Source organism: Daldinia loculata (genome assembly GCF_022478755.1).
Source record: "Daldinia loculata strain CBS 113971 unplaced genomic scaffold F4817scaffold_39, whole genome shotgun sequence".
In the NCBI taxonomy this organism is placed as follows: domain Eukaryota; kingdom Fungi; phylum Ascomycota; class Sordariomycetes; order Xylariales; family Hypoxylaceae; genus Daldinia; species Daldinia loculata.
Genome location: NW_026054893.1, coordinates 1 through 27,826, shown reverse-complemented (window position 1 = coordinate 27,826; position 27,826 = coordinate 1). Strand labels below are relative to the sequence as shown.

Here is a 27,826-nt window from a genome sequence, read left to right as displayed (position 1 = left end):
CAATTTACCCGGACCATTCTGCTTCTCCCCCTTCCCCTGACGACGATCCGGATCTGGCTATTCCCCGCAAGATATTCCTTGCAGAAAAAAGCTTGTTTAATCGCTAAATCTATTGTGCATTTGCGCTGCCCTATAGCCGCGCGGTGTAATGCGGTAGAACATGTTTTACCGACCAGTTCTAGATTCCCCTGAGCCGTGATGTTGGACATTGGCCTCATATCGAATGCTTCCACCGACAGGCAACATATAGCTGGGCTCGGCATGAAGGTCTTTGGCATGGATTTTTCTTTTTTTCCCTGTTCCTGCGTTCTAATTTTGGGTTATGCGTGTACGTCCCTCTGGTCTGAACTGGTATTTCACCCATCCGTAGCCTCGCTTGCAGACGATCGTTGTGACGTGCCTTTCCTTTTCGAATACTGTAAAAATCATAAACTTAAGTATTGAAGCGACAAGGACTGCTGGCTCTAAGCCTCAGATATGGCTAATAACTGGGGACTCGCTACTACGTTGGTGACCATATTCTCATCGTTGACCGTTGTCCACGCGCAAAACTACCCCCTAGTGACCGATTCGAGATGCAACTGCTACAGAACCAACACGACGACTTCCCATTACTTTACGCACCATCGCTTCTTCGATTTTAGGGACCAGACCCAGAATGTCCGCGTCCCAGGGCCGATCAATGATCCAAAAGGTAGCGCCGATTCGCCTGTGACGAATAACTACTTCAACGATCCCGCTTGGACGAGCATGTGGTCCATCCAGACATGGAACAACAGTGCTCTCATGAACGGTAGCTCGGACGTCACTGGAGGTGACGCGACGGTATTGATGGTGAACTCGGCGAATAATATCTACTTCGATAGGAATTCAGATTTGCGAGCGTCCTCCAAGACGTATCTCGTGATGCGGACGATGCGCCATGATAATTTCCAATCGGCTTCAGAAATTGAGTCGATCTCCCTCGGTTATCGGTACCTGTCTATCCGTATGTATGCTAGGACTAGGGGTGAGCCGGGGGCCGTTACGGCTATGTTCACCTTCCGCGAGGCGCCGCAGATTTCTCAAGTACAAGAAGCCGATCTCGAGGTTAGGACCGTTGACCCGAAGTACTCAATACAGTATACGAACCAGCCATCCTGGAACGAGACCGGTGATATCCCCCAGGCAACTCGAAATGTCTCCCTACCAAACCGCGTAGATTGGTCCGAGTGGCAGTATCATCGAATGGACTGGACCCCGGGGTCCACAAGTTGGTTCGTCGACGGGCAGCTTATGTCTTCCATCCAGTTCCAAGCACCCCGCGATGCAAGCCGTATCATGTTCAACAGCTGGAGCGATGGTGGCAGTTGGAGTGGCAACATGACCAAGGGGCAGTCTGCGGAGATGCAGATTCAGTGGATCGATATTGTATATAACAGCACGGACCCGGTGCCTGGCAACCCGTTCACGAACCCCGGAGCTGGAGGATCGTGTGCAAATACTTGTAGTATTGATCTTACCTCGAAGACTGGTACCCCTGTGTTGATATCTGGGCCTCAAGGTAAATTTCTCTCTTGCCTCTACACCAAGCCCTCCCTTGTCACGGCATTACTAACATATCCCCTCAACTCACAGGTGGGCAACCCGGACAACCACCGGCTCCTGGCGGTGGTAACGCCTGTGCAGCAGCTAAATATGGGCAATGTGCCGGCAAGACCTGGAATGGATGCACTGTCTGTGCTGCCGGAACGACATGCAGGTTCCAGAATGATTATTATTCGCAATGCCTGTGAAGGGCCTTTTGGTTGCCTTTGGTTCTATTAGCGTTAATTCTACTTAATTTAAACCTTTCTTAGCTGATACCACAGATAAATATCTATAAATAATCTATATTTTATGGAAGATGAACTGTTTCTACTGTGATATACCTACTTGAACCATAAGATACTCAACTGTTAACTTCAGTGTCTGTCAGGAAATAAGTGGGCCAGGGGTAGATTCAGGGGTAGATCTACTAGAATTCGGTATATAAGAGGCACGCAGTGCCCTCAAAAGAGGGTAGAAGACCTTGCGTCAATAGTTCAATTCATTTATCCTGACATTTACTCTATGTATGACACCAATCAAGGGTTCTACCTGACAGCATCATAATTTAATTTTGTATAATCATGATAGTACTACTTCACGTGCGTAAATATAAGCTTTGGAATTTCTAGTAAGCAGTGAATGAATTTAATGATGACAATTTCAAGTCATCTATACTCTGGGAGCTAAATATATGACTTCATGAACTTGGATATGATTATTCTCTCATGTTATTGGAAGCATTCTGAAACTGTCTGTTTGGGGTGAGGATATATATGATAGTCTAGCAGCCTTTTGTGGTCTAATGTGATATTTCCTTGCAATTCCCATGTAATGTATCATATATTTAAATATAATGTATCAATTTACAATGTCCGTATCATCCTCTCACCGGTATTCTTTATCATTTCCTAACTTATACAAAAAGGGAGATAAAAATAATTCAATATACCTAGGCCCGACAGGCATTTGAGTACAAACAAGATATACAAATTACAGAAGCATTAACGGCGTGATAGTGAATTATGAATGGAATAAGACATATTAAAACTTGAAGTATATCATATATGTATATCGTTCTAAGCATAAGAGCAAGTGTTGTCTCAGATCCTGAAAAGGGGTATAATTCGGACACTTTGTTAGTGTAACGTTATCCAAGCGCTGTTCATAACCATGCCAAAACCTTTGGCATTGGACCAAGTAGAAATTACTCGGAACGAATGCTGAAATTCTCAGAGTCTTTTTAGGTAACAGATCAACTCTGAGTTGATCTCATTCAGGGGAGACAATCGTATCGGTACCATCGTCACCGTATCCTAGTGCGGCCTTCTCTAGAACTGGATTAGGTATTGACTTTTAGATATCTGCAGTCAAAGCATCTTGGACTATTGCTATCTATCTTCTCTTACATCTAAAGATTATTTACTTTGAATTAGATCAAATGAAATCTTCATCACACTGGACTATGATAGGGAAGGCCACGGGCTGTCTACCAAAGCATGAACAAACCCAACTGTATCCTGTTTCCGGCTTGCTTCTTGCAATATCTCAGATCTACACCGTCGGTGGGCCAATGGTAAACTTGAATGTTATTGGGTTGCTCTGTATCTCGTCCTCGCCTTGACCGAATATCAATAAAATGGGGGTCACTAATATGTGCAAGCCGCGGTAGCATTTCTCACCCTGACCCGTCTGCCCGTGTGGTCCTGAGCGCTTACGTGCATCGGGATTTGATGCGTAGGTATCCCCAAGTATGACAGCCTTTATCAGCGGATGTCATAGAAGCCAGGCTGCCCGTACCCTTATTCGACGTCATAGGGGCCATGTCTTGGAGTTTTTCAAATATGGAAGGATGAAGCGCTAATTATTGTTACCGATTTACGCATCCGTTGTCCGCGTGAGTGGCGACTTGGAAGCCACTTGGAGGATTGGTCCTTATCTTTGAGCAATAGTACGAAGAGTTATTTTATAGCGAATTTGTAGTATTACACAAGCCGTCCCCGTCGTTGGGCTCTACTGTGAGATGGACCATACAGAGTCTTCCGAATGTCTAGAAGCGGGTGGTGATCATATTGAGTAAGATAGGGCATTAATGATGTATCAGAAAGACTAAGATCATGCCTATGACCGGAAATGTGCATGCTTCCTAAACGGGATATCTTATATCAGCGCGGAGCCGGCCTGCGAACCCGCGGTCACGTAAGGATCGTACCAAGTATTCAAAAGACTAGGACGATCCCCGGATAGAATTATTTGAAAAGAAGGTTATTGGTTCGATCCTTACCGCTTGCTACACGCAGGGAACAGTCCAATCTGGATCTCGCATGAGAATAGAGCGGCCTAGATTTAACAGCACCGCATTATATGTCTTATGTTTGGTAATGCCGCAATTCGGTTCGAATTGCGTAGTAATTCCCATGGTATTGTAAGCGCTACCAGTGGTATTCTGTTCCTGAAACCAGAGCGGCATGAACTCCCATGCCACTTGCTTCTTCTCATCTTTCGGGGATGTTGGGCTTCGTCGTGAGGTTATTGGGATAGGCCTGGCCCGCCACCTTTGCTTTTGTTGGGCTACACTACTCCGGTACTGAGACTGTAGAGTAATACAACTTACGTATCACCAGCCTCAGACAAGGCTACGAAGCACAAAGTCCTTATTGGCCAATTGTTTCTCATGGAGCCGATTCCGAGGGTAAGGTAATGACAATATAGCAGTCGGTGCACAGGGCAAAAGGTGCGGAATCCTTAGTTGCGGATTCGATTAACAAATCAACATCACTAACATCATTTGTGTCCCGGTCCGTGGTGCCCGTGCAGTTCAATAGCCAGACCTGTCACTGCAGATCCAGTATGACTAAGGTGGAACATAAGGAGACTGGGCGTGGGGGTTTTCTCATTCTATGAGGATTCTCTGCGGCCGAAAGGTGAACAACTCCGCTTGGGCGAAAGCCAGAAAAAGCAAAAAGAAAGCCACATGGAACCCTAGCTCTCAGACGTTCCTGTCAGCAATACAGATGCGGCTTTTCTTGTCCTTCCTATTATCTCTTGACGAGATAGCCGTCATCACTTCTGTGATTTGCTGGTGTAGGAAACAATAAGCCGGAGATATCCAATAGATGTCATCGCCGGTCCTGCAGCTCGCAGCCTAACGAAGCTTCATGTGTTCGCGACACATGCAACGGGACCACCCGCTCTTCACTTATGTAAACCCGGTCTCTGGCCGCCGGATTCCCATTCCGGTATCAGGGGTTGCCAATCCTAGCATGTGTTCTACCAATCCTCATCGGCGCCAGTCGTACGGAACAGGAGATGGCAGAGGACCCTGCCGCTCTAGCCGAATAGTTGTGTGGCTGGTAGTTGACTCACCGTACTATGCCTAGCATGCTGTGTCTGATGATGTTATGATGAGGTTTAAACGCCTTTGCCTTTCTAAATTTTCGGCTTTTTCTTTTTTCGATTACAGAATCGGCCGGGCTGTGGCGTCACATTTGTATTTCAGCCAAAATCATGACATATACCGAATGAACGCGCGGTCCGCGGCAAGCCTATATCGAAAAAGAGAACTCTCTCGGTCGTTTCCGGATGAGAAATGTAAAGAAGAATTATGCCTCGTAGAATTCGGATAGACTGGCCCCGGATGCACCTTCAACTCTTTAGCGAGCGAGATGACTTATTACCCCCGGTGGCCTCAATGTTTCACTCTGGTGAACTGGTTGAAGGAATTGTTAGCTAACCGCAGTCACCTCGTGGATTGTAGCCCAACAACCCCTTTTCAGTGCTGACTGCATATTGATTGCATCGGCGTACCGCATTGCAAAGTCCTTGCCACGCAACCGAGGGGTCAAAATACAAACCCCACGCCATTCTATGCATATCTGATCAGGCCGTCTGCCGGGTGCCGGCATTCCTTGCGTTGCATTGCCTCTCCCCTAACGTGCAGCGTTGTTTTATATAGCACAATGTACCTATTCATGATTATCAGACACCGTGTTCTCGCGGTTGCATGTAAGCGCTTCGAGCAGGTGAGAAAGGTAGTAGGAGGGGGAATTTGCCCATCAGATGAGCCGCGGCTGTAAGAGTAACGAGTAACTCATTTATCATTTTATAATTAGATAAACTACCGTGAAAGATACCTGTATTTATTAAGATACGTGTGGGGGAAATAGGTAAGAAGCGTCCGAAATTATGATTCTCTTTTCTGTCGTGGGGGTTAGGGGTCATTGAAGCTCCTTGTCCATATGTTCGGGTTCGGGGAATGAGATCTTCCCTCTGCATGATTATCTGACCGTGGTAGTCTGGAGAAAACTTACGAAACTGTAAGGGAAGAACCACATGATCTGGTGAGGGTTTTCCCCTTTCTTCTTCTTCTGCTGATATAATAGGTGTAAGCCCTAACTCCTCTTATTGCCCATTTCGGACTTCTCCAGCTTTTTGTCCAATGCCATCACACGACCAACCCGAGAGCCCGGACGTATGATAGTATTGATCCCTTCAGTATCACATAATCCCAAGCCATCATATGGCGGCCGTTTATGCCCGTTTGGAGCCCTCGAAGTGAGCCTGAAACAGCTAGCTAGAGAACTAGACAGAAGAAGGGCAAAATGCCCGATGTTGGAGTCCCTTACCTTACCTTACATCTTGCCACTGTCTTCTTTTACGCGATAGTCTCCGTTATCGCAACACACAGACGTAGCTTTGCTAGCCTCTGACCCCTAAGAAGTCGTCCTATTACTAAACTACGTTGCAACAATGCGAGGCTTGTAAGACGGGAAATCCAGCGAAACAGGTCAGCAACCAGGACACAGAAGGTCTTGGATGGGCCGAAAAACCAGGTCGGGGAGAGCGGTTGCCGAGGGATCCTTCATATCCACATGGTCGTGGTAGGTAGTGTTTGTGGTGGTGGCGTCGGCGGCGTTTATGAGACCGTCTACTGGTAGTAGTAGCGAGGTGTTATTGGCGATGAAAATACCTAGGTATGTAGTACTTTAGACATTACATACATATTCGAAGCATACATATAGTGACAGAGTGCTACCACTCGCTGTATGACATTCGCTAGCTCGGGTAAATATATGTGCAAGCTGGTCTATAGGTTAGGTACGTAGGCATCGTACAAATAATAGCGCGACAAACGCTGACGGAGTATTGTATCGTGCGTATCGTATCGTGCGTTATTCTTTGCATTCTGTCTCATACCAACCCCCAAAAGTTCCCCCCTCCCCCCTCCCCCCCAAGGAATGGGATACCGATTCATAGGACTAGCGCGGCATGGCCTGCAAGGTCCGAACTGCGGGGTACAGGGTTGAGAGAAAGGCTTGGGTGATCTGCAATGTCTGCATTTTATGACAGGACTGACTGGTGATCGGCCGAGGATTTACTTGGTACATGATGCAGAAGGGTCTTGTGTTCCTGTCCTCCCTTGCGACTGTCTCGGGTGATGGACGTGTTTCCAATGGATGCCGGCTGCGAAGATCGGTTAGGTAGTACGTGGTATGCGACGTGCCGTCATGATGTGAAGCTGGGTTGGGGTAATGTGGCAGCGTGGATCATGCGTGATGCTGTGGCATAGAAGAATTGGTGGCGCTGCTGCCCGTTCGAAATCATGGGGCAGTGGTAGCCGATATCCTAACCGTTATGGTCGTCGCCGTCCGAGCCTCGAACGTGCTTCTGTCGTGCAAAATACCTGAGAACTTGGCAGACAAGTCCGCTAGAGACGCTTAAGTTTAGAACTAACCAACCAACATGTTAGAATTACCGGCAGTTATAGCCTATAGCGTTTCTCGTAGCATACCTAATAGCATACCTAATAACATACCTAGTGAAGCTATATCGATGGTATAAGTGAGAGAAAGCCGATTACGCACTAAGCGAGATGTGGCTATGAGAATCCTCCTGCATCATATTCCTATGGAAGCTCTACATTCTAGCCTTTCGACAATAGCTGATAGTAACTCTTACTCGGGTACCTATTTTAAGAGCCTTTTAACACAATCATCCTATACCAGGGGTCAAGGACAGCTGGTAAGTCTTTTTGATTCCATAGTTTTTGCGCTATCCCGTCCATGTAACGCCGTTCAATCTCATAAACGCCAAGCGCGTGGCCCACTCCGTTGTGAGAACCCAATTGAGCCCCATGATGCCTAGTAGAACCTAATTCCCCAGATTTTCCTCTAGGCCAAGCTCCGCTCCAGGGCCATTACCTCCTCGAATCCATTTGTAATCATGTTCATATGCTCGCCGCTTGGCAGCCCGCATGGCTTCCGTGGTTCCCCGCCGTATCCCTCAAAGTGCTGCAAGGCAGCCTTCACTCCAGCAAACCCGGTCTGGATGGCGATCCAGTCTGCTTTGGCAACGATCGCTTGCAGCCGTCTTGCTTCCTTTAACTCACCTGCATGGAATAGCTCGCAGATACGAACACAGGCTCGAGGTACCAAGTTGGCAGTTCCAGCAATCGTCCCGTGCCCACCCACGACGAGACCCTGCAGGATGAAGTCTGCGCTGCCTCCAGCGACGAAGAAGCCGGGTTTGGCCCCGTCCACAACCCGAGCCAATTTCCCTGTATTTCCGCAGGTAAGTTTAACGCCGTGGACGTTAGAGTGCTTAGCGATTTGAAGGATTGCGTCGGAGGAAAGGTCCAGACCAGAACAAGCCCCGGGGTAGTTGTAGATCATGACTGGAATCGGACTGGAGTCGGCGACATCGTAGAAATGCTGAACAATCTTGGATGTGTCGAGGAGCCCACCGTAGTACGCGGGAGGAAGTAAGATGACATAGTTAGCACCAGCGTTGGCCGCATCACGGCATAGCTGGATTGTCTCGCGAGTAGACTGCGCACCACAGCCTGCGATAATTGGCATGAGGTGGTGGTCTGCCTCGTCTAGCGCCGCTCTTGTGGTCTTAATAATGAGACTACGTTCCTCCCTACTTAAATGAACGGCTTCTCCATTAGACCCATGTACGACAAGACCTGCAACGCCAGCCTCGGCCAGATGGATAGCGTGGCGCTGGGTTGATTCCAAGTCTATGTCGTCATTTTCCTTAAAGAAAGCCACGGTGGGAACGTAGACCCCATCGGGCAGAGGCAAAGACTGAACTGGAGATTCCGTCATGGGTTCGATTAGATCTTGTAAAGTTTCTTGTAGGGTTCAAGAGAGATACACGTAAGGATACGTGAGAGAAGGGGTAGATGATGAAGTTGTAGGGAAAATCACAAAGATTCTAAGATGCTAAGGAAGTAGGAAGTAGCTCAACCTACGCGGGATTCGCTCTGGTTTATATAATAGAGGGTGGATATGATAAGACGGTTCTTTAAGAGTAAAGAAGAAAAGCTTTGAGCACTTAGAGTGTAAGGGGAACGACTATGGGAGTACATATGAACACCCGGATGGCAGGGGGGAAGTACGGTTTAAATACCTTAATATTCCTCTCTTGTTGGCGAGAAGGTGTACGGCTAGGTGTTTGCCTCGCTCAAGCCGACGAGACTACCTCGTTACCTTGCTACCTTGGTAGGTATAAGGCGAAGGACGACTAAGCACGGGACTTGACTGGCTAACTATCCGATCCTCCTTTCGTCAAGGCAGACCAATGAGGTCGTAGAAGAGTCAAGCAAAGACCGAACAGAGCCGCTCAGGGTTTTTGAAACTCGAGATATTACTGGAAGAGCTGACCTGACTGGATACTGACTATGAAGAGGCTACGCCATGCCGTGGAGTGCGTGGGGGTGTCATGTGGTTGCTGAGGTTTTCCCCTGAGCAGGGAAATCCAAGTTGACCAAGACTAGATGAGACTAGAGAAGAAGCATGGTTGAGTTGAGTGTACCATCAGGGACTCGTCGGTGGGCTTAGATGCAGCTCTGACACGGAGGGCACTGCATAGGCGTACTGAGGCATACCGTGATGATTGGTTCATTTTGTATAATTTAGGCATGCAGACATGAGAAATTGGGATGTAGGACGTAGAAACGTAGGCCTAATCCTTTAGGGTCTTCTATATTCCACGGATAAGGTGTATGCACGTACGGGAGGCATCTATTTTCAGGGTCGAGACCAATCTAGGACGGGCAGAAAGAAAGCCAGGTTGTATTGTTGGGTGAAATACTTAATCCATGTTTGACGAAATGCGGTGAAGCTTTTGTCAATCAGGCAGTCGAGAAAAAAGGAATTGAGAATGAGGGGCGCGTCTAGGTAGGGTGGGGAAGTTTAAAAGTGGATACATCCTATTCACCGTGGGGGGAAGGTGTAATCAAGCCGTCAGGGCTATGTATGAGGGAGAGTTCAGGTTAGGACTGTAAGGTACGGTACGTACTCATTTTCCCAATACCTAAGGTACCTAGGTACATATTTCCATCGATGCATTGATCCTTGGAGCACGTTCTAGCGCCTGCGCATACTGCTGCTGTGCTACCTCCTACACCTACTTCGTACTTTTGTACTTTGTACTTCTTACTAACCCCCACGTTCCTCATTCATCAATTTCATCAAGAACGAACTTAAAACGATGCAAACGCCCTAGCGTTGCTCGGCTCCGTTTTTATTCCGGGTTTCGAACCGGGGACGGGGACGGGGACTGGGACTAGGATTTGACTACCTACAGTACCTACCTAGTTAGAACATACTAAGTTAGACATATATCCATAATAGTAGTTAAACTTGACCATTCTCGTTGAGCCCACCCCCAACTTATTCCTGGAAAGTTTGGGGACGCGCCCCGGAATCCTGGTTTATACCTTGTATGGCTTCTCCCCGGATCCATTTGAGTGGGTGGACGAGGGGCGGACGAGGGGCGGACGAGGGGGCTAACACCATGGTCTATACCTCGTGCTCTTATACCGCATATCAACGACAAACACGACACCACCACCCCTTCCAAAACTATCAAGCGAGACACACGTATAAACTGCATGATACGCACGCTAAGACTCTAAGTTTAGTAGTCTAGTATAAATACCACTCTCGTGTAGGATGTCCGGTACATCTGTCGGTTCCAGAGAAGAGGCAAGGGATATGTAAGTCAGGACTAGTACGTATCATCAGGCCATCTTCAGATCATTCAAATTACTATGTAGTAGCTCAAGTATCGGCTAGCTCTCGGGAAGAACTTGGCCTCGTCGTCGGTGTTCCACTCCCTCGGTTCCCCATACCCAGGGATTCGATTTGGTAAGCCGAGTAGCCCGGGCTAGATCCTCATAGGGCTCGCTAAGAGCTTCCTTTCGATGCGTATCCCACCGAGTACGAGGCCACGGGGCTGCGAGAAAACCCGGCGGCCTGGCTCATTTTGGGGGTACAAGCGCATGCTGCTCAATATTGGTGGTCTATTCGTCAATATCCGTTCTCGCATCCGTCAACGCCCTTTTCTGACACCGAAGTCTCGTATCATCGACACTGATGTTGACAGGTCGAAGTCAACTGCGCTGAGGCTGCATTAATTATGCTATAGTGATAATTCTCCGCGGGGAAAGGACCGGCCACATTTACCCTTTCTTTAGCATCGTAAGTTACAGCAAACTACATAGGATAAAACTCCAGAAACGAGACTCACGTGCGATTGAGAAGGCTTTATGTGGGGGTCAGAAGCTAGTATTGGTACGATCGACACAGGGGGTAAGGTGGCTTATTCCCGGGAGCCTTCCCCTCGGGAGGGGATGATCATTGGTTCGGTCTTCTCGTAACATATCAGATCTTTTAGGTACTATGTAAAGTACTCCCTCGCTATTATGCAATTGCTACTATCCGATATTATCTTAATTTCACCTGTTGGTAGAATATCATTTATCAATTCTGTAGCGGAATGGCATGGTGATAGATGAGTTATTACAAGTGGGACCAGAAGGAATATACCCTAAAGATAGATGCAGGTAGGTAAGTGGATCATACGTATATGATTGTTGGTCTTTAAATCAACTTCAGTTCCATATTTTATTACAAGTTAGCTAAATTTCACTCCGGTCCCGGTGCGCGCCGGTGGAGGTTTTAGGGTAATCCGGAAGTACCGGAAAGAGCCCGGTACGTACGGCGTCACGGGCTAGTAACGATCATTAGTAGATATGTAGTCATAGGAACAATTGTCCGCTTATGTACAAAATTCCACAATATCACACGACATAAGCAGGTATCTACGTTAGGTAAAGTTCTACAGCAACAAACTATACTGTAGTAAGCAGATAAAAACTAAGGTTTTTGTTGGTATGATATGATGGTAGGAATGTTATAAACCAGAAACTATGAAGATACTAGCAGACGTAATAATCGAGAAATATCACAGACCAATGAAGATTGTCATAACAACAGTTGCACAATAAAGGTAACCTCTTCGTTACATCCCAAAAAATTAACAAGCAATGAAAATCATCAGAGTTAGCTCGTCTTCCTCAAATATCAGTGTCATAATTCCTCATAAATACCATATGAGGCGATAACCAATCAGAATTTGATTGAATATGTTGAGCAAACTTGGATTAGTTAGACACTATCCTCATCCTTGACATACCTGATGCTTGCAGGGGATCAAATGAGGCCTCCTAGCGGCTAAGGCGATACTACAACGGGCTGCAACGTTTTGCGCTCACCGGTTCCCTCATATGTACATAGTAATGCTAATGGAAGTCATGAGGCCTGTTAATCGACCTAGGGAGTTTGTTGGCATCCTTCGTGTTCTGGTAGTTAGTGGATAGGGATACGTTGTTTTCCCGCGCCCCTTTCCATGACCTAAGAATGGTTACAATGGTCTATTTTCTCCACTTAATTAACGTCTAGCCCTACTATGTAATGTATCTTATTGTTACGGGAGGTCTTTGGAGACTTTGTGACCTAATAATAATCAAATAGGTATAGTGGCCCTCTCAATGTCACTTGTTATTTTCACGTCAGACCAACGGCTCTCGTCACAAAACGAAGAGTCACCAATATCTTTGATTCATATATATATATATTTCATTTCTTATGCGTGTTTTCCACATTCTTTATATGATCCTTTAACTCTAAAGCTTGTGTCTAATTCATTTCATATGGACCCCATTCTTTGGGCAATATGATAATTGTTATTCCAGCAGCATAGCTTACATTTACACGAAGGATATCGGGGTTAAGGGTATGCCCTGGGTAAAATAGTTTAGGAGAGATGGTAATTATATAACTGAAGTTGTGCGTTAGTAGGAGAATCTATTTATATATAAATGAAGGCTGTGTGTCTCTATGGCCTAGGAAATACCTAAACGATAGTGACGAGAGGCTGCTACCGTTTAAGTAGTTCACTTCTGGGTATGCGTGGAGTCTCAAAACATGCCTAATTACCTTAGTGAAGTATATAGTGCATACCTAGAGCCATACTGGCATGTGTCCCGGCTAGTCTACGAGAAGGGTTAGAATCATAGTAAGTACCTGTCAGTAGTAGTTTCTGTCATATCAGTTCTTATTACAATTGGGTTGATGAAAATTAACTCCCCATGGATGGGGGAAGTGTGCCATCAACTTCATTGGTATAGTTTGTGTCTAGTTAACAAACCCCTTCTAACAGAAGGATTCAATTTACAGTGGAAGATTAGGTACCTTAAAAGACTATTACAAGCGCTCGGGCCACCACATGATACGAGTGGCTAATGGTCATCACGATATGAGAAGGTTCAGACTGCTGTTGATGCTATATATTATGTACCTAGAATAGGTCCTTTGCAACTGCCATGCACTCTGTATATGTGGCTTTTACTCATTTATATGAAATGTAAACCAAGGAAGTAGCGAAACTGAACAGAGGTTAACATATAAGGTACCTATATTTCCATACCTCTACGTACCATACTCCCTCCTACCCACTTTCATACCCATGATTTCCTTCCTACCTCTTTCATCAACTACTTTCCGATCGTGAGAGAATACATGTATTTATTAATCCACTAACCCCGCACCTGTCTTGAGTTGTGCTTGCCTCCCTAAGTAAAATGTAAGTATTTCGCACAAGGCGTGTCGCGTCGCGTCGCGATTCCTTCTCTTTCACTGCAGTTACTCCTTTCGTTCCTGCTTCATTCGTAGCTTCTACCATCCATAGAGTCAATGCCTTTCTTTTTAAATCTCTCTCCTCTTTACCTACTATTTACCTTACCCTCACCTAATTATTCGTTCGCCTATTTTACAATTACTTTTTATCACCCTAGAACAATAGCATTCTTCTTCTAAATACTTTAGCCTTACAGAGTTGCAATGGATTTATGCACTTCTTATGGTCGTGTGGGCCTGGGAAACCACGACACCAAGACTGGGAGTGGTGATTCTACGGAATATGAGTATACCTGTCTATTCCCACCACATGACTGTCCTCGCGATGTCTGCGTAATCCATGGAAGACCATCCGCGGCGCAAATATCGATTAGGATGGCTGAAAAGGTTAGCCGTTACGACCCGACTAACCCCCGAGAGCTATGTGAGCCGGGCAGTTGGGCACTACGTTTACGCCAAAAGGAGATCTTTTCAGTTCCTGAAGAAAGAGGTCCTGGAGAGACACAGAAAGCGACCTCCTCGGCTGATTTCACAACTTCTCGGACAAACATGATGGACAGGGCTAATGCCGAGATGGTTCTGCCAGCAACTATTGGTGGAAGTGACTACTCTGAACCTTGGTATACCCCTGAATACTTATCGAATTCTTCAGGATTCCCTCAAGAGACGGAAGAGACGGAACTTCCAAACAGTAACCTTTGGAGGCCGGCGAAGCAATATGTGCTTGGAGCGAGTAAGGAAAATCGGAAGACAAATATTCCGGACAATAACGATTATGTCGACCGAGTATTTGCCAACGAGACTAAGCGTCTCGAGGTAATGAATTCCCATTATATGCCTAATTCCCGATTTCAAAGCAGTATGCCTCCTCTCATGTTCCAATTTGGCATCCGTTATGCTCCAGACCCATACCCGGCACCTGTCCCAGTATCACGAACCATCATGATCACCGGATTTCCTGAATCTACAACTCTCAGCGATGTTATGGCGCGAATCCGTGGAGGACAAATACTTTCCATCACAGAAGCTACGAGTCCCGATCCCGTTGGACCTACCGTGATCGTCGAGTTTAAAGAAAACATTGCGGCTTGGGCGTACGTCCACTACGTAGAAAGGGAGATGCCGTTTGTATTTTCTGGCGGTTTTAAGGTCACACTGGTAAGCTCACATAGCTATCCTACGAAGCCTGAGTTACAGCGTGACCTGTCCAATGGATTTACTCGACTAGTGGTTTTTCTCAATTTCGCAGAGAACCGCTCCTTTGAATTCTTTGACGACCTTGAGTCTATTCTTGGAAACCCAGAGGATATCCTAGAAGATTCATGGATCGAAAAGGGAGCCTTGTTTATCCTCTTCAAGAGTGTGGCCGCCGCCAGTAAATATTACAAGACAGTTGTATGGGACCAGGAAAGACTCGAGCCGGGCTCTTTTGACAGTAACTTACACCGATTCGCCCCGGATCCCTGCAACAAGCCGCTATGTGACCTGCAGCAACCTTTCCGACCGGCAAGATACCCTCATGAAAGCTTGCTGGACCAATGGATAGAAAGAAAGTCTCAAACAGCTACCTCTACTGTCTATAGTGATGATGTCTATCAGCCACACGCCCCGACTTGCGACCATGAAGAGTACGAGGATAAGGGGAGAGAGGGGGGAGTTTCGAGCCAAGCCGAGAAGAAGCAAGAGACGATCCAGCCCATCGTGAACCTACTTGACTCGCCCATCCACGAAATCAGCCACGAGAAATTCCCTGTCATAACCGAATCTCCGACAAAAGAACCCCAGGAACGATACACGCTTATAGACCTCTCTATAGACGAAGATAAAGACGAGAAAATGATACCAAAACATATACTGCCGCAAAACGACCCAGCCTATCACGAATTATTGCACCGTGATAGCTCCGATCTTGTCCGCCTGTCCGAGGCCAACGCCATCTTCCACGCTCAGCCCTTCCGAACTATTCCCAAGGCAGAAATGCGTGCACGATATTCCGGCATATTTGAGTCCTAGACTAAAAGGATTATTAGACGGGTGCGACATCAAATTTTCAAGAAGGCGTACCAGTATCAGAAATGGAGTTGGGATGCTTAGCAAGAGTCCCGTTCACAACTTATGGGTACACCATTCTCTCCTTCTTTAGATCGATGATGATACATCGTGGTTACAATTCTCTTTGTTTCTTCAAAGATATTTCACTAACCCTACAGTTCGGGTTTACTTGCGGGATATATCAGTCCTATGGGATAGCTAGCCCGAACTCGTCCTGTTAACTCCTGCGAGATGGATGTTTACACGGAGTTTCTGGAAGCCTTTCTATCTGCTTGCGTTATTTTCCTTTGATTCCTAAATAGGAGGCGTTCGCATCATCTTTCAGCATCAATGCGACTTTGCATTAACCTCCATCATGGCATTTTATTGTCTTTCGTCACGACTTTTCACTGGCAGCATTACCAGAACGGATTTCACGCGGCACGGTTTCCTTTCTACAGGTCGATTTTCCTTATTTCGTTGTTTTAGATGCGGTCTTCGGTTTACAGGTGGTGGTCTGGGAAAAGAGAATAAAAATGGGTAAAATAAATAACACGAAAAAGAAAAAGGGGAAGAGAAATGAATGGACGGGCAAGGGGAAAAGAAGGGGGGGGATTTGCCATCAGAAAGGACAGCATCTGCTCATATGCATATACTCGGTGCTAGCACGTACATGGAACATCTACACAAAACATCCCAAGGTCCATATCCAGGATGGATAGATGTAGAGGAGGCTATCTGAATGACCTAAGGGCTTAGAGATACTAAAGCTGCTTAAGGTGCTCTTATGAATTCGAGTTTCTTTGCCTTCCTACTTCCTTACCTTTTTTGTGTGTGAATTGCTAGGTATGACTTCATATATTATCGTAAACGAGAAACGGCACGTGAGATGCTATGTATGATTTTATGATAATTTACTAGTATTAATGTAGCGGTATGCTGGATGGCTACTCGAATTAGAGCGATCCCTTGGAGAATATATTGGTACTTAGGTGCCTTGGGTATCTAGGGGTATGCAAGTTGCAGCTTGGGCTAGGTAGGTAGGTACACATGTAGGCGAGATATTAGTGCTCATACTTTTGTAAGTTTACCAGCTCTCTAGCCCCTTATACTCATTACCTCCTTTGCTGTCAAGCAGATAGCTGCATCGATTATTAAATGACTCAAAAAGTTAGAAGCCGTACTCCGACCCTGGCCGAGGTCAGTGTAAACTCCCGTTTTCGTTGCTGAGACGAATAGCTGCGGCGAGATCTCTCATAAAGGCCGCACCTAACTCTTCGGGCTTCGGTCTTAGTCTGGGATCCCGCCTACTAGGGCTCGCCTCCTGCTCTGCTGCCACGACGAGCATTTCCTCTTCCCCATCATCTTCATCAGCGTTATCATAGTCGCCTCCCTGGCTGGTATACGATTTATCACTCTGGCCCGCGCTAATCCCTACCTCCCCTAGATCCTCCCCTTCTCCTGCAAACGCTTCCGCCACGCTCGAATACTTTCTCTTGAGAGTTGGTTGGCGGAATGACGGCATGTTGCTAGGGACATTATTGCTATTCTTCTTTTTCGGAGACGCTGGTGTGTGGCGGGCGGCTTTCTTCTTCAGATACAGTTTTACGAGCGCGGGCGTTATATTCTCTTCGGGCTCCCAGGTTGGGTTTTGATCCGGTGGCCAATCACCCTCCCAGCGTACCTTGAAGTACCGCACGTGTTTGCCATCGACATTTATCATCTTGTCACCTTCTAGTCGCTCTACCACCCATACTTGAGGTTGTTCCTCCAGCTGTTGAGGCGTAGGCTTTGGTTTAGGCGACTTCTTCAAATGTGTGGATTCTTTACGATTTGTACCGCTATTTTTCTCATTAAGTGGAGATGTCTGGGAAGGTATATCATTTGGTGAATGGGGTTGTGCCGATGGCCACTTGCCAGAACTTCGCCCTGCGGGTGTGAAGCCGCGATACTGCGGCGAAGCTGTTGCAAGCTGTGGGAGAGGAGCTTGAGTAGAACTATCTCCTTTCCTATTCGTTGAGCGTGGCCATGAAGGGACCGGGACTGGGACCGGAGTAACAGGATGCTTAGTATCGGGTTTTGGTTGCGGTACTTCTTTGTTCGACTTCAGCGGTGTGGGAACCGGAACTGGCGTCGTAGAGTACTTTGCGCCGGATATTTGCGATGAAATCATGCTTTTGTTTATATTAAATGGTAGAGGGATCGGGACGGGTGTTACGCGGGGATGGCTGTCGGTTTGTGTGGGTGAGGATTGCGGTGGGAGCTGTCTATTGGATCGGGGTACTTCGGGTACGGGGACATGGCTTGTCGATGACTTCAATGTAAGACTACCATTAGTGCGCTTGAACAACGTCGAATCCTTGTTTAGCCAGAGTGTTCTAGCATACGATCTGAATTCGGAACCCAACGACACGGTTTCGGGGATATTATCTAGTGGTATATCTCCCTCCCCCTTGTCGTCTTCTATGTCCATATCCTCAAAAGAGCCATCATTGTACCCACATAGTTGTCTGTATATTGCATCCTCCTGATCCACCTCATCGATATCCTCCTCTATATCGGTCGCAATCTCTCCAGCCGGCTTTTTTTTCGGTGTAGAGAGTGACGGTCCGGATGTACTGGCTAGGGGAAGCGCCACCTCGATATTCTGCGAAGTGCTAAGACTTGCCTTTGCCTGCTGTGCCAGCTGACGCGACTGGAGATCGGCTTTGCTTGGTCGACCACGTCTTTTCTGACTAGGTGCGTTTGGAGTCCCCGGTGCTGTTGAAGTAGAAGTCATTATTTTATTCTTTGCTGCTATTTCCATCTTTCTCCTCATTTCCGCTTCAAGTCTTTCATCCTCCTCGTCTCTTTCAAGTAGTGCTTTGTATTCGAAGTCTTCCACAGCCCGAGGTGAGACGTAGTCGTATATCTGGGTCGCGAGGATAGAGACGCGGGCGGCAGGTAGATCTGGCCAACCTACTACATAGTACATGTGAAGCTTCAGCTCACCATTTGGGGCGGTGCCTGGAAGAACACGCTTGTCAACTATAAACGCGTCTGTATCATGTTCGGGCTGGATTCTGAGAGGCGCTAATGGTGGACCGTCGCCAGGCCTGTAGGGTGGGGGTTTGGAGGGTAAGGGTATCTCGATCTGTGATCTTCTTATTTGTTCACTATCCATAAGTGCGGTTTGGATGTTGTTCCACCGGGGAACAGCTCCAATGGCTACCAGTTGTTCTGGTGGTGATGGGGATTGGTGATTGATGGATCGTGTGTTTTGTTCCAGGGTAGCTGTGCCAACTTAATATCACAGAAAATGTCTTGGCATAACTGGTGTGGGTCTTGCAAGTCAAATTCATGCAAGTTTACATGAACAAATGTATTATAACCTTCTCGAGAGTTTACTACCAATATTGTGTAGTGAAATTGTATAGTTGTATCCTTTGTTTTAATTAATATAATTGAAGGGTGAACACTTTTTGTTTAAGTTGGGTTAGGCACTTTCTTAGATATGTGATTTTAACTTTCCAATAACTAAAGAAATGATTGAACTGTACAAAGTACCTAACTACCCTATAAACTAAAATCGGTTAACTGCAATGGAATACATATTCATTAAATACCTAAGGCACCTAGGTACACCATAATTACATAATTAATCCTTTACCGCCTTCTATTTCCGTTGTCGCTCTTTCCCTTTCCCTTTCTGCCCATCTTGTGTCATTTTTGTGACTCAGTTGCCCCTCCCCCTCCATGTCAAAATTATAGTTGCTCTAACGAAGTAACGAAGAGCTTTACCTTTTAACACCTTTTAACACGTACTCAATTCATCATACAGACAATTAACTACGAGAGTCTGCTACAAGAATTGCGATCATGGGTGACTCAAATCCAAAGCCCTCGTTGCTTCCCGAGCCGGGAAAGCAAAGCGTTTTAATCACCAGCGCCCTGCCATATGCCAATAACGTCCCACATCTTGGCAATATTATTGGCAGCGTCCTTGTAAGTGAAGCTGCGTCGCAACCCCTTAGTATATAGAATAATATAGCAATATTGTAACTAACATACTTTAACCCTTACAAGTCTGCAGATGTATTTGCTCGTTTCTGTAGAGCTCGGGGTCTGCCAACATTATATATCTGCGGTACCGACGAATATGGTACGGCTACCGAAACACAAGCCCTTGCAGAAGGTGTAGATCCGGCAACCCTTTGTTCCAAGTATAATGCCATTCACCGCGACATCTACTCCTGGTTCAAGATCGATTTTGACATCTTCGGTCGCACACCAACTCCCCAGCACACTGAGATTGTCCAGGAGATGTTCACGCGACTTTGGGAGAACGGTTTTATTGAGCAGCGAGAGACGGAGCAAGCCTACTGCCCCGCACATTCTTCCTTTCTGGCTGATCGCTTCGTCGAGGGTGAATGCAGCTTGTGTCATGCAGCGGGTGCTCGTGGAGATCAGGTATGTTTCGTTGTTTCTTGGTGGACACCTCTATTTTTCTAACGCATCTGTCAGTGCGACGCCTGTGGAAATCTCTTGGATCCCCTGGAACCAATTGAAGATGCTAAAGCAGAATCTGGAGAGGACAGAAAAGCCACTGGTTGGCTGGTGAATCCCCGTTGCAAGCTTGATGGCGCAACACCCGAAAGACGAAAAACGAAGCACCTCTACCTCCGCTTGGATGCGTTGCAGCCCGAGATCAAGTCTTGGCTCGACAATGCAAGTAATAGCCATGAGTGGAGCTCCAACGCCATAGCCATCACCCAATCGTGGATCCACGACGGGCTCAAACCCCGTAGTATTACGAGAGACCTCAAATGGGGTGTACCGGGTATGCTAAGTCCTACACATGGAAAACGAATTGCGCTAATCTCATATGCCACGTAGTTCCTACCAACCTCCCCGGACTATCAGGGGATGATTATGACAAGAAGGTTTTCTATGTTTGGTTTGATGCCTGCAGTATGATATTGTACGATCTTTGTCAATCTATGTAGATATGCTAATGCGCGACAGTTGGCTATCCCTCCATCACAAAATGCTACACAGATAGGGATGACCCGTCTGGCAAAAACTGGGAACGATGGTGGAAGAACCCAGATAATGTATCTCTTTACCAGTTCATGGGCAAGGATAATGTTCCGTTAGTACTTTTCGACTAAAGAAAATCATATACCGGCTAACATCTCAAATTAGTTTCCACAGCATTATATTCCCCGGATCTCAGCTTGGTACAAGAGAAAAGTGGACCCAAGTTACCAAGTTGTCAACCACAGAATATCTCAATTATGAGGGAGGAAAGTTCAGCAAGTCAAAAAGCGTTGGTGTGTTCGGAAACAGCGCGAAAGATACTGGTGTGGCAGTCGATGTATGGCGATATTACTTGCTCTCTAGGCGTCCAGAGACCAGCGATTCTGAGTTCAGTTGGCGGTAAGTCATGAGTCTAGTTTGACACATCCAGCAACTTGTTGACTAATCACCTCTAATTTAGGGAATTCGTTGATGCCAACAATAACGACCTGCTGAAAAATCTCGGTAACTTCTGCAATCGTGTTGTCAAATTCTGTCATGCGAAATTGAATGCTGTGGTGCCTGATTATCGGACCTATAACGATCCTACCGGTTCTTTTCAGCAGCACAAGGAGGAAGTAAATGGTTTACTTCAAACATACATTACAAACCTAAAGGGTACCAAATTACGTGCTGGTCTTTCCACGGTTCTTAGGTACGACTTCTCAAATTATTCTAACAAGTATTCATGAACTAACAAAGTTTCTTTAGTATATCTGCTTTGGGAAATAAGCTACTGCAAGACAATAAGCTAAGCAACCAGCTTCTGTCCGAAGATCCAGAGCGCTGTGGCGCTGTTGTTGGTCTTGCTCTTAATCACCTACACCTCATCGCGAACATCGTGTTCCCTTATTTGCCAGAAACCGCGAATGGCATTCTCGAACAGCTAGGCGTCCAAGGTTCTGGAAATGATCGGTTTTCTATCCCAGATACTTGGACGGCTGATGTCATCCCGCCTGGCCAGGCACTCGGAGAACCAAAGCTACTTTTCACACTTATCCCTACGGAGAAGGCAGACGAATGGCGTGAGGCTTTTGGTGGTGAAGAGCTTCGAAAGCAAAAGGCTATCGAGCAAGAGAAGGCCGCAGCTAAGAAAGCCGCGAAGGAAAAAGAGAAGGAACGTAAGCGACTTAAGAAGTTAGGTCTTGCAGGTGGTGCTAAGGGCGAATCATCACAAGGACAGACAGAACAACTGCAGAAGCTTAGCATTACTGATAGTGCAGAAAGTCAACCTGCACAGGAAACACCTAATTAAAGTGGTAGGTTCTAGGTCCCTGCTAAGCTGTTTTTCCAAGAGTGTGATGTCGGTAGGGCGCTGGTATAGAGGTTTCTGCAGAGACACCTTAGGTTTATAGGTGTAGTTAGTGTCTAGAGAGTTGCGGATAGCTTCATTTGAGCAAAGAATGCGGATTGTTAAAGGGTTATAATGGCTCTCTAATTTCAATTTATCGCCGCTCTTAAGTCAGTCTAAATTATGAACAGAATGTGCTCAATTCTGTACCGTATAAATCATGCATTGGTATCTAGTGTGAGGTGGCTTGCCATAAGACACGTTCGAATCGATTCGGTTACACTGCATAAGCAGAAATTGGACACGGATTATCGTTTTTAAAACAGATTAGTCAAGGAACCAAGTCTCTATTTCTTTTCTTCTTACCATGAAGTTCCCATATTCCCCTCAAGTGCCTGATTCATTAATATTGAACACATAGAAACATTTTCCAAAATGGCTCCTAAATCATCAGCATGCGAAAGATGTTCTAAAATCGACTTCGAACGGCAATTCGCTATGAGTGATGAACTCTTCACTAGAACATTTTCTCAGCAGTACCTAGATCAGACATTAGAGAAGGAAAATTACCAGTAGAATCCTTAATTAAAGCGCAGCACCCCTTAGGGTGCGGTCGTCGAGTATACGTAGACAGCACTAGTACTTATTGTCGGGTAGATCATCAAACCAGACCAGGAGATAATCTCCTAATAGCATATATCTTTTTATTCAATATATGCGATATCCCCTCCCCGCCCCCTGGTTTTGATGATCACGGTGAAGACTGGAATTTTGTCAACTACGTTTCCCACGGATAGGTTAAGAAATTTTAAATATTCAATCTTTTACTCGCGGTCTATCTCAAATCTTAAGGTTTTTAATATTCTACCACTATAGCTGATAGAATCAATGCATTGGCGGTGCCATTCAGGGGCCGAGGCTCTTTCACTAAGGACAAGCTCCCGAGGACGAATAACATTAAAGGGCATCCAATGGCTAAACCCGGTAGCGTGGTACAAGTAAATACGCTCACTAGCTGTTCACATATAATTGCTAATTTAAGGAATAATAGAGGTAGATAGGTACTTTAAAGCGATAGTGTATTTCCAATGTACCATATAAGCCATATCTCTGTTTAGTCGCTTGCTGTTCGGGCTTCCTCGTGAATGATGATCTACTTCCCACCCCTTAATATATGGAGTTCGGACATTTTCATATATCCCTTACAGCATATCCTAATAGGGGGGATGACTATCCCTCAGGGCGATTTACCACCATACGGCTTTGTGGATTTAGGGTCTGGGAACTTGGTGAATAGGTCCCGGATCTTATCAATTGGTGCGGTCATGAAGCTAACGACCGTTTCAAATGGGGGCTTGTTAGGAGAACTGGGATGACTTCGGGTTGGTGTAAACAACTTCGTCTTCTCGAACTTCTGACACAATTCTTTAGACTGCGTTAGCCCAAGTGCATCCTCCAGCTTTACAAGATCTTGTTCTTCCTCCTCTTTGATATGACGCTTCAGGTCTTTGAAGAGCGCCTCCAACGTGGGGAGGAAACTATGGTCTTCAGGTCTCAGCTTCTGGAATTCGTAGAGTTGCTCTTTAACCTTTCATGTCTGTTAGCGCTCTTCCGCGGAATTATATGTATTAAAGGGGGCTTTCAGCTTTCAGTACCTTTTGATGCTCCTCGCGATCCTTATCAGCTCTATAGGCTCCATCAGGAATCGCCTTTTCTAAGGTCGGATATACGACGAGCTCCTCTGCAATTGAGTGGCGTGATAGCTCCCAAATGAAGATATTTTGAAATCGCCTCTGCTCGTCGGGGTCTTTGGAGCTGACAATGCGGTTGTAGTAATCTTCTAGCTCGCTGTGGTCTTGTTGAATAGCCTGGCTTATCTTGAATATTTGGCTGTGTTCGAGAGATTCGGCTTTGTTTCCTGGAAAATGGTGTTCTGCGAATGTGCGCTGAAGAACGTGTGAAGGGGCTGGACTGTAGACCCTCACCGGGGTCCTTACAAACCGGACGAGACGACTTGATTGACGAAGCATTCTTGGTACACTAATGAGGTTTCTATAGAGCGATAAATATCATTATCAAATGCCATACTTGCATTGGCCATACCTAATATACCCAACCCATCGCTCTTACATAGAATAATGACGATCTAGATGACAGCATCTCACCGTCACATTCACGTCTTCGAGTTGAGATTGGGGTCTGTCGGAACGGGCCGCCAAGCATACTATGATATGAGCGACGAATCAAGGCTCACATTTTATTCATCCTAATAAAGAGCTATTATATAAAAACTGGCGACCATATTGATTCAAGTATTGCTTAATCTATTCCCTCGAAGTAGATGATCATTAAGTGATATTTACTAACACGCTTAATTTAATATTTCCCTTTATTTAGGTACCATAGCAGCAAAGGGTAGTTTTAAGAAATGGTTATTAAACGTAAAAATTATTTTATATTTGAAAATTATTTTTTAATAAATAATTATTATTAGCCAAAAAATATTTACTTATTTAATTTATATAAAAAAATATAAATATTAAATATAATGTTTATATTAATAATTATTTATATTTAAATAATATATTTTAAAATTTTAAAAATTAAATAATAATAATATATATTATAATTATTTAAAAATTTAAATAAATAATATATTTTATAAATATTTAATATTTTAAATTTATTTTTTTATTATTATTTATATATTTAAATATTTAATTTTTTATTATTATTTATACGTTTTATTTAAATTTTTATTATTATTTATATATTTTATTTAAATTTTTATTATAATTAATAAAAATTTTAATTATAAATGATTATTTATTAAATATATATAAAAGTTATAAAATATTTTTATAAATATATTATTTAATATATTATTAAATATATTAAATTATTTTAAAATAATTATTAATATTATTTTATTTTATTTAATTATAACTCCGTTTTTATTTGGTAAAAGATTAACAAATATTAATTATTTTAATAAATAATTAAATAAAATTAATTTAAATAAATATTTTTTTTTATATTTTTTTATTTTATTATTAAATATAATAAATTTATAAATAATATATTTTATTTTATTATTAACATATTTAACGGTAATATTAATAAATATAATTTAAATAAATTAAATAAAAAGAAATTTTATAAAAATATAAAAAAATAATAAATAATATTAGTTTTAATATAAAGTAATAATTTTTATATTATTATTATTAATTTTTTTAAAAAAGTTAAAAATATATATAATTAAATAATATTAATTTTTTTATTTTAAATTAATTTTTAAAAATAAAATAATTTTATTTTAATTATAATAAAAATAAAAATTATTATAAAACTATATTTTATTTAACAAATAAACTTTTATATTTTATATTTATTTACAATTAAAATAAATATATATATTATTTATTTATAATTAATTATTAATAAATTTAAATATAATATATATATTTTAAATAAAATTATATATTTTAATAATATAATAAAATTTTTTATACAAATTAAATATAATAAAAACGTTAATATTAATAAAAAAAACCTATTAACTTTTTAAAAAAATTTATAATTTTAATAATTTATTAAAAATAAAAAATATTTAATTAATAAATTTAAAAATAATTAAATATAAAAAATCTATTAATAATTAATAAAAAAAATAATAAAAAAAAATTAAAAACCAACTTTATTTATATTTAAATATGTAAAAATAATAACGTTTTAACAGTATAATATTATTTATAACTTTTAACCAAAAATTATTTATTTTAAAAAATTTAATAAAATATAAACCGGTAAAATTAAACCCGCGTTTTTTTATCAAATTTTATATATTTTTACAAAATAAATAATAAACATAATATAATAAAATATACCATAAACCACTTAAATTAATTATATTAAAAAATAAAAATAATAATAGTAAAATATAATTTAAATAATAAATTTTTACTATTTTTTTTAATTATTAACAATTTTTTTTAATAAAAAAAATTATAAAATTAATAATTAATTTTAATTTTATATTAATTATAATAAATTAATAAAATATATTATATATATATATTTTTAAAATATTATAAATATATAATTATTAAACGCAATTATTATATTATTATTAATAAAAATAAAATAATAAAAAATAATAATATAAAATATAATTAAATTTATATTTTTAATTGATTAAATTTTTAAACTTATTTATAATTTAAATATAAACGTTACTTTTTTTTACTTTTTTTATTAATTATAATATAAAAAAAAAAAAAACATTTTTTACATTTTAACGTTAAAATTTAATAATTAATTATTTTATAAACTTATAATATTTATTAAAAAAATTCGCTAATTATATTATTTTATATTTAATATAAAAAATATAATATAAAAACCATTTTTATATTAAATAAAAAAAAAAAAATTAATATATATTAATAATAATTAATTTAATTAATTTTTTATAATATTAAACTATTTAATTTTAAAAATTATTAATGGTTTTTTTATTACTTTTTTATTAATATATAAATTAATATTTTAATAATTTATAATATTATTTTAATTAAATTAATTTTTATGTTTAAAAAGTTATAAAAATTATTTCGAAAATTGTTTTAATAAATGTTATAATAAATGGAACGCTAAAAAATTTATAATTAAAATATGCGTTTATAATTAATTAAAACTTTATTTTTCTTAATTTTATAAACCAAATTAATTTATGGTTAAAAAGATTAAGTAAAATTTTAACCAAATAAAAATATATTATTATAAAAACAAATATTAATTTTAATTTAAATAATTATAAATGTAATTGGTTTATATTTAATATTATTAAATTTATATTTAAACTTTTTTTGGTTAAATTTATTTTTAAATAATTTACCACTAAATAACTTACCGTTAAATAATTTATTATCGGGTAACTTATTATTAAATAACTTATTACCAAATAACTTACCATTAAATAACTTGCCGTTAAATAACTTATTATTAAATAACTCGTTTTTAAATATATTATTTATAACGTAATTATCCAGTTATAAATCAATAAATACGCTTTTAATAAATTTACTTTTAATAAATTTATTTATATTAATAATACTTTTATTAAATTTAATAATAATATATTTATTTTTATTAAATAATATAAAATTTAATGTATTAAATTAATTATTACATAACGTATTAATATATATACCAAATAAAAAAATATTAAAAAATAAAAATAAAAATAAATTATTAAATTTAAAACGTTAAAAATATTAAAACTTTTATAATTTAAATATTTATTTATAAACTAATATATTTTAAATATTTTAAAATAAAATTTATATAAAATTATTTAATTTAATATTTTTAAACTTTTTAATTTTATAAATTAATTTAAACATTTTATAAATATTAACGCATTTATTTAAATTAATATTTTACTTAAAATTTATTATTAATTATTTAAAACTTTATTTAATATTTAAATTAAAAATAGTTTTTATTTTAATAAATTTATATAATTTACTATTAAATAAATAAAATATATACCGGAAATATTAAAAAAAAAATTATATTTTATTAGTAAAAATCTTTTAATAATTAATAATAAATGTAATTTAAAAACTATAAATATATTTAAATATATTAAAATTTAATCTTTTTTTAATTTATTAATAAAATAATAAAAGATTTATTTTTTATAACTTTATTTTAATTAAATACTTATTTATAAAATTATTAATATATCCTTTTTTTATATTAATATATTTTAAATATTAAAATTAATAAACTTATATAAAAATTTTTAAATAAAAATTTATATTTTATAATTTAAAATAATTTTATAATATAATTAAATAATTTTTTAAATTAAAATAATAATAAA

The 27,826-nt window shown here is 41.1% G+C and overlaps 7 protein-coding genes across 7 annotated transcripts; 3 read left to right on the top strand and 4 right to left on the bottom strand.

Annotated features, from left to right (window-relative positions):
* Nucleotides 1-452: 452 nt before the first annotated feature.
* Nucleotides 453-1,775, top strand: F4817DRAFT_366585 (carbohydrate-binding module family 1 protein; the record flags this gene model as incomplete). Its single annotated transcript, XM_049307000.1, has 2 exons — nt 453-1,543; nt 1,618-1,775. Exons 1-2 carry the CDS (start codon nt 478-480, stop codon nt 1,773-1,775), a joined length of 1,224 nt encoding a protein of 407 aa, XP_049157161.1. The 5' UTR covers nt 453-477.
* A 5,948-nt stretch (nt 1,776-7,723) lies between these two features.
* On the bottom strand, nt 7,724-8,800 carry F4817DRAFT_172765 (dihydrodipicolinate synthetase family protein). The gene has a single exon (XM_049298228.1). It carries the CDS (start codon nt 8,673-8,675, stop codon nt 7,737-7,739), a length of 939 nt encoding a protein of 312 aa, XP_049157160.1. The 5' UTR covers nt 8,676-8,800; the 3' UTR covers nt 7,724-7,736.
* A 1,260-nt stretch (nt 8,801-10,060) lies between these two features.
* Nucleotides 10,061-10,622, bottom strand: F4817DRAFT_172726 (uncharacterized protein). The gene has a single exon (XM_049298227.1). It carries the CDS (start codon nt 10,465-10,467, stop codon nt 10,180-10,182), a length of 288 nt encoding a protein of 95 aa, XP_049157159.1. The 5' UTR covers nt 10,468-10,622; the 3' UTR covers nt 10,061-10,179.
* Nucleotides 10,623-13,100: 2,478 nt separating this feature from the next.
* Nucleotides 13,101-15,889, top strand: F4817DRAFT_172716 (uncharacterized protein). Its single transcript, XM_049298226.1, has 3 exons — nt 13,101-13,326; nt 13,743-15,672; nt 15,764-15,889. Exon 2 carries the CDS (start codon nt 13,758-13,760, stop codon nt 15,564-15,566), a length of 1,809 nt encoding a protein of 602 aa, XP_049157158.1. The 5' UTR covers nt 13,101-13,326; nt 13,743-13,757; the 3' UTR covers nt 15,567-15,672; nt 15,764-15,889.
* A 597-nt stretch (nt 15,890-16,486) lies between these two features.
* On the bottom strand, nt 16,487-19,072 carry F4817DRAFT_343313 (uncharacterized protein). The gene has a single exon (XM_049304012.1). The coding sequence runs from the start codon at nt 18,745-18,747 to the stop codon at nt 16,786-16,788; it is 1,962 nt and encodes a 653-aa protein (XP_049157157.1). The 5' UTR covers nt 18,748-19,072; the 3' UTR covers nt 16,487-16,785.
* Nucleotides 19,073-19,442: 370 nt separating this feature from the next.
* Nucleotides 19,443-21,897, top strand: F4817DRAFT_317702 (tRNA synthetases class I (M)-domain-containing protein; the record flags this gene model as incomplete). The annotated part of the gene is made up of 8 exons (XM_049300835.1): nt 19,443-19,568; nt 19,650-20,033; nt 20,088-20,403; nt 20,460-20,534; nt 20,589-20,715; nt 20,769-21,002; nt 21,064-21,297; nt 21,354-21,897. 8 exons carry the CDS (start codon nt 19,443-19,445, stop codon nt 21,895-21,897), a joined length of 2,040 nt encoding a protein of 679 aa, XP_049157156.1.
* A 1,016-nt stretch (nt 21,898-22,913) lies between these two features.
* On the bottom strand, nt 22,914-24,263 carry F4817DRAFT_343306 (uncharacterized protein). Its single transcript, XM_049304011.1, has 3 exons — nt 24,037-24,263; nt 23,589-23,985; nt 22,914-23,521 (listed from the first exon to the last, which is right to left on the bottom strand). The coding sequence occupies exons 2-3, from the start codon at nt 23,961-23,963 to the stop codon at nt 23,171-23,173; spliced, it is 726 nt and encodes a 241-aa protein (XP_049157155.1). The 5' UTR covers nt 23,964-23,985; nt 24,037-24,263; the 3' UTR covers nt 22,914-23,170.
* Between the last annotated feature and the right edge of the window lie 3,563 nt (nt 24,264-27,826).